The 12317-nt window shown below is 36.5% G+C and overlaps 1 protein-coding gene across 6 annotated transcripts in view; it reads left to right on the forward strand.

Moving 5' to 3' along the window:
* LOC134212722 (atrial natriuretic peptide receptor 1) overlaps positions 1-12317 on the forward strand; it is a 96393-nt gene that overhangs the window by 19248 nt on the left and 64828 nt on the right. For all 6 annotated transcript variants that reach the window (XM_062690813.1, XM_062690812.1, XM_062690815.1 and 3 more), the window contains exon 3: positions 7499-7610. In XM_062690813.1, the coding sequence (XP_062546797.1) occupies positions 7499-7610 (112 nt within the window). The remainder of the gene's footprint in view (positions 1-7498; positions 7611-12317) is intronic.

The following is a 12317-nucleotide window of genomic DNA, read 5'->3' on the forward strand; positions in this document are numbered from 1 at the left end:
CAATTGGTTTGTGTTTGGTAGTTAATTACTGTCAGTTACTATTGGGGAAACCAACATTGATTTGATTTACGTCACTAAATTTAAAAGCAACAATGATTGGAAAGCTTTTTTTACATTGAGGCACTACTACGATAGTTAATCTCTAATGGAGCTTCTACAACATCTTTCAAATTAATTTCGAACTCTTCGTAATCCAGTGACAACTTTCAGATTCTGTTCTTTCACATTGCTTTCGGACATTTATTGCTACATTTATTACTACAAGAAATCGAGAATTCGTCTGCATAGTACAAGTGGATTGGATATAGATTATTAAGTGATGGATCGTTTGGTAAACACATTCAACTTTCAACTTTATTTTGTCTAGCAGAAACACGAATTTTTTTGCGAACGAAATAACTCTTGGCGACTTTGGAAAACTTAATTGAAAATCAAGTCGTTTTCGGTTGTTGCAGTCTTGTAAAGCAGCAAAAACAAGTTTTCTTCTGCATCCGACGGTTTCGGTAATTTATTTTACCTTTTTCAATGATTTGAAGCTTCAAATCCTTGAAAAAGGTAAAACAAATTACCGAAACCGTCGGATGCAGAAGTAGGCTAGATGTACCACTCGTGGCTATAGCATCAGTTGTCGCACTAGTGCTTTATATGCCACATGGCCAATCAAATCACTGCAAACCAAGTTCATATCGATTAAGCATATTCATATGATACGATAACACATTTGATCTCCTCTAAAACAAGCAAAGCATAATTGATTTTGCTCAATTTTTGACGTCCTTTACACCAGTTATCGCACTAGTGGTCCCTATTTGGCCAATCCCATAAGAAGGCAATGGGATTTGCCAAATAAGGAACCAAAATCAAGAATAGTGCCACAACTGGTGTATGTGTTCCTATTATGGATTATTCAATTTTGAGGATTAACAAATTTTATTGTGGTTTTCACAGCTGTTCTAAGGCGCAAGAAGTAAAACCTTTCGCTTGATATATAAAGTCCACCCACGTGCTTTTTACTAATTAAAAAAAAGTTGTTCTAATGTATGGGGACAATTGGTACACCCACCCTAAACTTGTTTTTGCTGCTTTACAAGACTACAACGGCCGAAAACGACAACTAACTTTTTGCCACTTATCATAGAAATATTAATGAATATGTAGATGGTGGTAATCCTCTCAAGTTCATTTCAAATTCGCTTAGTGAATAAGGCAGGGTTAAGCTAATTGCACCAGTAACAGAGAATGAATGTAAAGATGGCAGCAAAGTAAAATTTCCATGAAGAACTAGAAATTTTCCATAAACAATTAGAAAATTACCAATAAAGAAATCAGGGGCCCTCCTTAGCTTAGCGGTAAGACGCGCGGCTACAAAGCAAGACCATGCTGAGGGTGGCTGGGTTCGATTCCCGGTGCCGGTCTAGGCAATTTTCGAATTGGAAATTGTCTCGATCAGGGACGGGAATGGTTGACATTTCTTTTTACCATTCATTCTTCCATGCAATAACAGAAAAACAAAACCACGGCAGCCGCAGCAGGAGCCACGCCAAGCAGACGACAGTCAGCTCAAGGTTTTTTGCCTTCCTCGTATACTAAGTATACGTAAAGGCTATATGATCGCTCTAAAAACATTTTTTTCTTAGAAGGCTCGGAGACCCATTGGCCAGATCGGACTATGGGATCGGAAGTTATGGCCAAAATACTTTTTTTACGGAATAATCGCGTAAAAAAGTGTCACTCATTTTTCAGGCACTTATCCTTAACCGATTTGCTTGCAACAAGTTACATTCAACGCAAAAACCTGTCCCATTGTTTCCTATTGAAAATTGGCCAGATCGGACTATAGGATAGGAAATTATGGCCAAAAAAATCGAGTAAAAGTTTGTAACTCATTTTTAAGACTCTTATCTTTATCCGCATTCGACGCAGAATCCTGTCCCATTGTTTCCTATTGAAAATTGGGCAAATCGGACTATGGGATCGGAAATTATGGCCAAAATACTATTTTTTATTCGCACGAGAAAGGCACCATCACTGCTAGGTGGAATAATCTGGATTTTTCTATTTTCTCTCCCCACAATTAATGTTTTCGTACAATAATTTCACAACGTATAACCGTTTTTGGTGGGAAATGTTCATTTCATTACTCCTTGCTCATTTTAGAGGTAAGAATGAATAAATAAGTACCTACGGATATCACACCTTAGAAACCTCGCAGTTAATAACTGTGGAAGCTGCGAGGCAGCAATGTCCCGGTGGGGTATGTAGTGACAAAAAGAAGAAGAAGAAGATATGCCACACCTACCTACTATCAGCTCTTTAATGAGATAATATTTTTAAGTGGAAAAATCATGTGAAATGCGAAGACCAAGATATTGCAAGAGATTAGTTAGATTCGTAAGAATTTTCGCAAAACCGTACGAAAAATCGTTAGTTAAAAATAGCGTTAGATTTTTTACGGTCTCTGACGCACAAATAAAAGTGTATAATCATCCTAATACATTTTTGACTGATAAGAATGAGAAGTTACTATTTACGTTATTGTTTCCGCTACAAAAGACTCACTCTCACGTACATTTGTGTCAATGAATCAAGTTCGTTCTACCAGATCTCAAAAAAAAAATAAGAAAATTTCCATAAAAAAAACAAAAAGCAACAAATTTTATAAAATTTTCCATTAACTTTAAACGCTTTTAAGAAAGGGGTCATCTATGGAAAAATACTCAGTTTTATTGCTTTTTATATTTTTTTATGGAAATTTTCATATATTTTTTTGTTGCTTCTTATTGATTTTTTGTTGAAGGTTTAAATTTTTTTGTGAAAAAAAATATTTATTTTGTGGAAAATTGTTCAACTGTATATTGCTAATATTGATTTATTTGTGGGAATTTTGTATTTTTTCCGATCATTTTGATTTTTTTTATGGAAAATTCTAATTCTATTATTGTAATTTTTACTTTTAAAATTGCAAATTTATTTTTGTTTTGTGGAAAATTCTTAATTGTTTATGGAAATTCTGCATTATATATGCAACCGGGAATGCATGGTGAGTATTGTCCATGCTTGCTTATCACGGTCGTATCGCTTATCACAGTGAATCCAGATCCAACGATGCCTACCGACTAACTGATAATCCTTCCTGTGGTTTTGTGGAGACGCAGAGGTAAACGTGATTTTCAAATAGCAAAAACCACCTACTAATATTCCCTCTTCCTAACTGACTACAAGGACGTGGCCGGCGCCGTTATTGATCATTCGAACATTTGATTCATTGAAATTTGCCCACTGAAAATGCTTGAACAATCCCAGTCAATCATTCAGTTGATTCTTTGTGTACCTTCACTGATTCTGGTCAATCATAGAATAGCAATTATAGATATGTGTAGTCAGCCAATGCTAAGCTACATCAAACCTTTACTCCGTAGTATAGTATATTGCATTCCATAAGGAGTATATGGGTTTCATTAAAGTCGAGTCAAGTACGAGACACTGCACTATGGTCCAGGATACAGATTTACGCGGAAAGATGAATTTTACGCCAAAACTATATTTTTTAGACAAAACTGTTGTTCTACAAAATTGTTCGAAATAGTAAGGCCATCATTATGGTTCTACCATTTTGTTTCTTAAAAGTATGCTTCAGACCGAAAATGCATCTTTTCTCGTAAATCTTGCAATACGATGATAATGATAAAACTTATAAAAAGTGTTAGAGCTGTAGATTTTTTATTTTTTATTTCTCACGAATGTCATCTTCTGAAGACTTTTGGGGCTTTTCAAAACGCGTGTTTTGCCATAAGAATATCGTCTGTATCTTTTTCCGTTGTTGAGTTATATTAATTTATTTGAAAAAACATGATTTTAGTAAAATTAGTAAAACTTGAGATAAAAAAATAACATACCCCCAATTTTTTGACATAATAAAGAATATTAATTTATCTTTCAAATGCCGTGTAAACACATTATTTTGGTCTGCCCTAACCGGAGATATCAACTTATGAAAAAAATGTAATTTTGACAGAAAAACGATTATAACTTTTGATCGGAAAAAGATATTGTGCATATTTACCCATAAAAAGTTGCATTTTTCTGAGCTCTAAAAGTCACCTGAAGACGACTTTTTCGAGAAATCTAAAACAAAAAAATTAGATCAAAAATACTGTTTTTTTAGGTACACCCTAATCCAATAAGGTAAAATTGCTCTAAATCAGCCAACTTAAGAGCTACAAAAAAAATTTTTAAGCTAAATTGATTGGAATAAGCTACGCTACAACTTTGTAGAACATAACATGTCAATATTCCAAGAAATAAAAAAAAATATTTTCTAATTTTTTTTATATGATGGGCCACCCTATTTTTTGGTAAAACCATAATGATGGCCTTACTATTTCGAACAATTTTGTAGAACAACAGTTTTTTCTAAAAAATATAGTTTTGGCGTAAAATTCATCTTTCCGCGTAAATCTGTATCCTGGACCATAGTGCACTGCAGACAGGCTTACAGTTGAGATAACCTACAATAAATTACATACCCGCAATTTTGACGTCGTAGCGCTGTAGGAAATCTGCTGAACAGGACAGAAATATAGAAAAGAGGCGTCGAGCGGCTAGTTTCTACCAAAGCTTTGGCACCACTAACGAGCTGGGAAGCGGCTTTATATTGTATGGCAAGATACGCCAACGCATGACAGCCAATCAACGCAAGGATGTGCAAGCTTCAACTATGGCATCATCAACATACACTGCCCACACTAATATATATCCACATGGAAATCACCTAATCAAGAAACGGAAATCCAAATCACCCGCGTTCTAATCGACGGTAAATTCTCGTTGCAGTATGCCTGCGCTCAGAACTCTCGACGGTGTACAAGACGTGTCGAAGTCGTTCGCCGCAGTTAAACATTGGGTGGCAGAATAGCGCGACGAAGCAACTGTACTTCGGTAATAGCGCACGAAAGTTCTAGGAGATGTTAAACCCTGTACGTAAGGGCCACGTGCCATAGCCTGATATGTGTAAGGACATAAACGGGAACCTTCTTAACAACGAGCGTGAGGTGGTCCAATATTGACGGCAGCACTACGATGGCGGTATGGTAATGAATTTGGGAGCACTCGCATACGTCTTCCGACTCCGGATCTTGAAGAAATCCAGGAGGAGATCGGCCGGCTGAAAAACAACAAAGCCCCTGGGGTTGACAAATTACCAGGAGAGCGTACATACATAGCCAAAAATAACTGGATATGAGTACCTAAATCGTAATTTGACGCTCTCCAGCCTGTTAGGCTGGTATCGGAAACGCTTGGGGGCTGTGACGTAATGCTGTTGACGGCTGAAGCTAGCTAGCCTAGAGTTTTTGCTATCTAAACGGAATAGCTTACAACACCCTTCCCACTCGAGACAATTCTAAAACGGGTAAATGAGTGCCTAAACATCAAGCTTGTCTCACTTATGAGATGGTTCCAAAGTGCAGAAAAATAATTCCCTAAATCAGCTGACTGCTGAGCTTCCGATCGTTTCCCGTCACAAGCTGATTAAATTTGTCAAAGAAGAGTTCGAACGTTTTTTAATACTCCATCGGATACCCTGCCGATCCACACACCACGGGAATCAGGCACCATCTCTCAAAAAAGGATTGGAGGCTATGATCGAGAAAGGCTGAGACGTCGTAGTTTGGATAATTTCATCAATAAGGAGCATGCTCTGTTTGTGAAGTAACTGGAGAACTAGCATGCCGTCTGGAGAAGGTTTTCATGGCATTGAAGTTAATTAAACCAACTTCGATTGATAGCGAGCAGGGTTGTCTGATTCTGATTCTGAAATAAATGCACTAAAAAGTCTTCATTTTCGGATTCAAGTACCTGCGGGACCGAAATCCGAACAGCACCGAAAGCCGTCCACCTTATGAGATATCAATCAATTGAAGGGGGTTAAAGGTAATTAATGTAGAAATAATTAATCTTATCCTGTTCAGATTCTTAGCAGTAATCTTTTAGGGCATAGAATTGGAAAGAAGGCTTTGAAATTTAAACAACAAAAATCAAAAACAAATCTCCACCTACCAAACACGGAGTTTGTGCCGCCATTTTGTTTTCGGGTAGAGCATAATTGCACCAAAAGTAATTGTGTTTTAATTGCTAATTGCGAATCATTACATGAGATAAGCGGAATACAAATCGAAGAGATCGCTTCTCAAGGTGCGTATCGAACTATTCACAGTGGTAGTTTAGTCAATCACACTGTTTCAATTTAAATATTCAGTTGAAAAATAGCTGTACGGATTTTGATCCTTTGATTCAAAATCCGTCCACAGTGGACGGATTTCGAGTCAAGAGTAGTTGATTTAATTCATTATTTTATCATGTTTTTCGTAGTTTTTAATGAGTAAATGTCAATCACTTCAAAAGTAGAAGCCTCTATGCTCCTGTGTTGATGACAAACGTTTTATTTACATTCGATTCCTATTTTCTAATGACTTTTTCATATACTAAGGTGCTTAACTGTACGGATTTCGATGCCCCACGGTATCAATGCCTTAGCATTTTTTTTTAAATCGTATTGCAAACTAGTAGACAAGTAACGATTCGGTCGTATATAAATTAAACTGAACACATTTTACCTTTCTCAAATTTTTTTTTTTTTTGTATCTTTATTAAGGAGACTTTCAGCCCGAGGCTGGCTCGTCTCCGTTTCTCAAAAATTCAATAAATCTATGAATTTGATGCAAGTGTTTTAATAAAATCCCGGTATTCCGACGATGTTTCATGGTCCGGGAAACAAGACCCTCTAATTCGTCGTCCCAAAAAACAAGGTCAAAATCGATTACTCCAATTTGAAAAGTGTTCCTAGGGATATTAGCGTTTTGTAGATCTTCATGACACGCAGAAAGTTCATTTGAAAGCACACATTTGCACATAATAAAATGTTTAACAGAGATCATCACCGCTTCTAATCATGTGAGATTATTTTCATCGGCTTTTTTAACCGAAAAAAGCCGATGAAAATCATCTCACACATAATAAAATGCTTTTACTTCTTTTTCCTTGGCCGTCAAATAATTACAAGCGGCTAAACTATTACAATGCGTAAATCTGGTTAAAATATATTCAAAGGTGTTTACTCCGTAGTCCTTAGCACATAATAATAATACATCTTAAGAACAGAATCCAAACATAATCGATTATTCTGTAATGGCCGACTACTTAACAAACAATTTAGGCTGAATAAGCAAGTTTTTTTTTGCTGAAGAAGCTTATTTTCTACGGAATAAGCCCTTTTCCAGCTTCCCCTGTTTGTTGGGTAAGATTTCACCTCTTTATTTCATATAATAAATGTAAAAATTGGTAGAGAATAAGTAACTTCTACATAATTTTCTTCACCTTTGTGCTTCTAAAATCATAAATAATTACTGAACTTGTATTTTGATGCATTTTAACTTAAGTTAAACATTATAATTTCTCCAGTCCATATGCACCCAAACAGTATCTTTTTCCTTTTTTTCAGATTCGCCTTTTGATTTGGAACGATGTGGGCCAGCAGTAGATTTAGCATTAGACTTTATCAACGATTTTTTGGGAAAAACACACAACATCAAACTGAAAAAAGTTCAAGCGAGGTAAGTGAGGATAATGAAATGGTGATGTTTATTCCTTACGATCCATATAAACCCTATAAGTATACTCATAATCTATATCAATGTTATGTAAAAATGGGGTTGCCTTTACTTATAGGCAATATAACTTACGAACGGGTTGACCGATTTGCAAGATTTTCTTGCTAATAGATTCGTTAAGAGTTGGTGAATTTGAAAAATTATCAAAATACAAAATCAGAGCGAGTTTTGAAAAAACTCAAAGCAAATATACAATAATAGATCTAGAGTTCGACGTCGTAATCAACTCTGAAAATGACATTTTGATCACAAAATGTAAATACAAACCCGAGCAACATAGGGTACGTTATGCTGACATCAAGTAGGACACAAAGACAAACTGGTACAGCCACCCTATTGGGAAACCGATCACAGTGCGCACACCGTATTGCATCTTTATATCAAACTATCTTTCTGTCAATGTACATCTAATTATATGCATTTGGTGCTGCAATAAGCTTCAGCATTGGATATTTGAATTGCATAATTTACTTTCAAAACTCGGGCAAAGCAGCCTGCTACATAAAGCCGACTTTTAATCCGTGTCTTACCCCTTCTTACTTAGGACGTCTTACTCAGGATCAAGCCGAGTCAAGCACGAGACACTGAAGACAGTCTTACAGTTGTGATCGAAATACGCTTCTGTAAAGATTACGAACATGGTGGAATTAAATGGGGAATAGTACTAAACTCGCTTTATGGGTGTTATGTACCTCTGTCCAATGACAGAGACAGCGAATGAAAGGTTCGATCTGAGCAATAATAGCGTAATACATGTAACGCGTTCGAAACATTAAAAGCAAAATAAACGAGTTGACACAGTCAGTCTACTCTCGACAATCATCCAACTAAGTTCAGTTATTCTATCCGCTACAAAGAAAACAGATTTTAACAGTTTGGCGACGATATGAGCCGACATTATCAGCGTTACAGTGCTTGCTAACCGCCATCGCGTTGACATTTTTTAGTTTATTTGCTATTTCACTTCACTGCCAAGATAATAATAGACAAAGACGTATTGATAAACATTTCAATAGTCTTTGTAAACTGACTTTGAGAAAACAACCCTTGGCCGTTTGAAGTTAGATAGTTGAACATTTTAGTGAATTTGTCAATTAAAAGTGTGATTTCTTTTCATTTAGTAGCTATCTATTTTCGATACGGTGATATCCCGAACGCTGTCTCTACGATTTGGTCGGCCTGGTGACAATAAGGAACGTTTTCAAGCTGAAATAAGGTGCCTAGAATCGACGGAACAACGGAATAGTTCGGAGACGGCGTGATCGTGGAGCCTTGCTTCATAGGAGGAAAGTGCTTCTTTGTGCCGAGTGGCAACGTATTGGGCATCAGAGGATCAGGTGAAGATAAAGCGTTTCATACATATTTCAACAACACTATTGTATCTGGTGAGTTTATTGTTTCTTTAAAACTATTTAACAAAAAACAGTTGACAATATCGTTAGCCTTTGTTAACCGCGGTTTCTTTGTTTTCATATTGTTGGGGTGCGTTTAGTACTTCAAAATGGCTCCAACGAACATTACGACTACAATTGAGCCTTATCGCAAAGGCACTTCATTCTCAGATTGGTTTGAACGTTTAGAGTTATTCTTTTTAGTGAATAATGTAGATTCGGATATGAAAAGAGGATATTTTGTAACTCTTGGAGGACCAGTAATTTTTTCAGAGATAAAATTACTATTTCCTACCAAGAGCGTCAATGATATTCCTTATGAAGAGATGACTCAAAAACTTAAGGCTAGATTAGACAAAACAGAGAGTGACTTAATTCAACGCTTAAAGTTCAACAATAGAGTTCAACAGCCAGATGAAACAGTAGAGGACTTCATTTTGTCTGTAAAATTACAGGCGGAATATTGTACCTTCGGGGCTTTCAAAGACACTGCCATTCGCGATAGAGTTTTAGCTGGGCTACGGGACAATTCCCTTCGCCAAAGGTTGTTGAGTGAAGAAAATTTAACTCTAGAATCAACAGAGAGAATTATAGCAACGTGGGTAATGGCAGGAGCAAACAATAGAGGGCTTGTAGGTGCAGGAATGGCTGGGTTGGATAAAATTGCTTTTTTGAATAATCATGGGCAAGGCCCGGCGGGGTCAGTTATGAACAAGCTAAATAATACCTTCCAGCTGGCTAACAGTTATAATAATCAAAATCAAACATATCGAGGGACTGTGAAAAGCAGGCTTGGTTTCAGGTCTAGAGTCGGTGATAGTCCGAAAGAGAGGTTTAGCGATAGGCGATTCAGGGAGTTTAAGACAAACCAATATAGGCATAAAAACATGAAAAAAGAAGACCGCTGGCAGCGCCCGAATTATGCAGAAATAATATGTGACTTTTGCGGTGTAAAAGGCCATATGAAAAGAAAGTGTTTCAAGCTAAAAAACATGAGGAGGGACACAGTTAACATGGTGGAAGATTTTGAGTCTAAACGTAACGATGAGGGAGGTCTAAGTCAGCTGATGAATAAAATGAGAACGGACGATTCTGACGACGAAGGAAACAACTCAGGTGATTTGCAATGCATGATGCTCTCCTCAATTAACAAAATTAACGACCCATGCTTGATAGAAGTAACCGTAGAGAACAAAAGTTTAATTATGGAAGTGGACTGTGGGTCTTCAGTAACAGTAATGAGTAAGAGCAGGTATTTGGAAAATTTCAAAAATCAATTGAATACTTATGATAGACAATTAATTGTGATCAATGGCGAAAAATTGAAAGTGGAGGGAGAAGCAAAGGTTTTGGTTGATTTCAAAGGAGTAAAAGCTTATCTACAGCTATTGGTACTAAATTGTAGTCACGATTTCATTCCTCTTATGGGCAGGACTTGGCTAGACATATTTTTCAATAATTGGAGGCAATTTTTTACAAGTCCATTAACTGTAAATTGCATGCAAATGGATGGTAAGGTTGAGGATGCAAGTGAAATCAAAAGGAAATTTCCAAACGTATTTCTTAAAGACTTTTCCACGCCCATCAAGGGATTTGAGGCGGATTTAGTAATAAAATCAGATGTTCCAATCTTCAAGAAAGCATATGATGTTCCCTATCGCTTGAAGGACAAAGTTATGGACTACTTAGACAGATTAGAAAATGAAAACGTTATAACTCCAATTGAGACTAGTCGATGGGCTTCTCCAGTGATAATTGTCATGAAAAAGAACAATGAAATTAGATTGGTCATAGATTGCAAAGTTTCCATCAATAAGGTTATTATTCCTAATACTTACCCCTTACCACTTGCTCAAGATCTATTCGCGGGTTTAGCAGGTTGTAAGGTATTTTGTGCGCTCGATTTGGAAGGAGCATATACCCAGTTGGCCCTGACGGAAAATTCCAAACGCTTTATGGTTATCAATACAATAAAAGGGCTTTATACCTACAACAGATTACCTCAAGGGGCCGCTTCAAGCGCTTCGATATTCCAACAAATAATGGACAAAATTTTAGAAGGTATTGAATATGTTTATTGCTATCTAGACGATGTGCTTATTGCAGGGAAAGACTTGAGTGAATGTAGGGATAAACTATTCATAGTGTTAAAACGACTATCGAATGCTAATATAAAAATCAACTGGGAAAAATGTAAATTTTTTGTTGGGCAATTGCCTTATTTGGGTCATATTATAAGCGAGAAAGGGTTATTACCGTGTGAAGAGAAGATTGCCACTGTTCAGAAAGCAAAAATGCCAAGCAACGTAACTGAATTGAAATCTTATTTGGGCCTAATTAATTATTATAACAAGTTTATTCCCCATCTGTCAGCCAAGCTTTTCTTTTTGTACAGGTTGTTAAGAAATGACGTAAAGTTCGTATGGGACGATCATTGTGAAAAAGCTTTTGAGGAATCAAAAAAAGCACTGTTGAATGCTAATTTTTTGGAATTTTTCGACCCTAAGAAAGACATTATTGTAGTGACCGATGCGTCTGGATATGGGCTTGGGGGTGTAATTGCCCATATTGTTGACGGTATTGAAAAGCCAATATGCTTTACATCATTTTCGTTAAATAATGCACAGAAATCCTATCCAATTTTACACCTTGAGGCACTGGCATTGGTATGCACAATCAAAAAATTCCATAAATATTTATACGGCAAGAGTTTTACTGTGTACACTGACCATAAGCCATTGGTGGGAATTTTCGGAAAATCGGGGAAGCACTCAATATTTGTCACAAGACTTCAAAGATATATTTTGGAATTGTCAATTTACGACTATGAGATTGTATATAGACCCTCGTCAAAGATGGGAAATGCTGACTTTTGCTCAAGATTTCCGCTAGAGCAACCGGTACCTACGGAGTATGATGTAGATATGATTAAGAGCATTAATTTTGGGAAGGAACTCCCTATTGATCATAACAATGTAGCAGAGATGACAAAGGTCGATGAGTTCCTGCAAAACATAATACATTACTTAAAAATTGGATGGCCAAAGAGAATAGAAAAGCAATATGTGGATGTGTATTCAAATCAGCAAGATTTGGAGATATTTGGTGAATGTTCGTTGTACCAGGACAGGGTTATTATACCACAGAAAATGCAAAAACAAATTTTAAAATTGTTACATGCCAACCATAGCGGGATTATTAAAATATTGGTATGGAATTAACAAAGACATTGAAAAGTTTGTGATGCAATGTGATGCGT

The sequence above is a fragment of the Armigeres subalbatus genome, chromosome 2 (genome assembly GCF_024139115.2).
Source record: "Armigeres subalbatus isolate Guangzhou_Male chromosome 2, GZ_Asu_2, whole genome shotgun sequence".
In the NCBI taxonomy this organism is placed as follows: Eukaryota; Metazoa; Arthropoda; class Insecta; order Diptera; family Culicidae; genus Armigeres; species Armigeres subalbatus.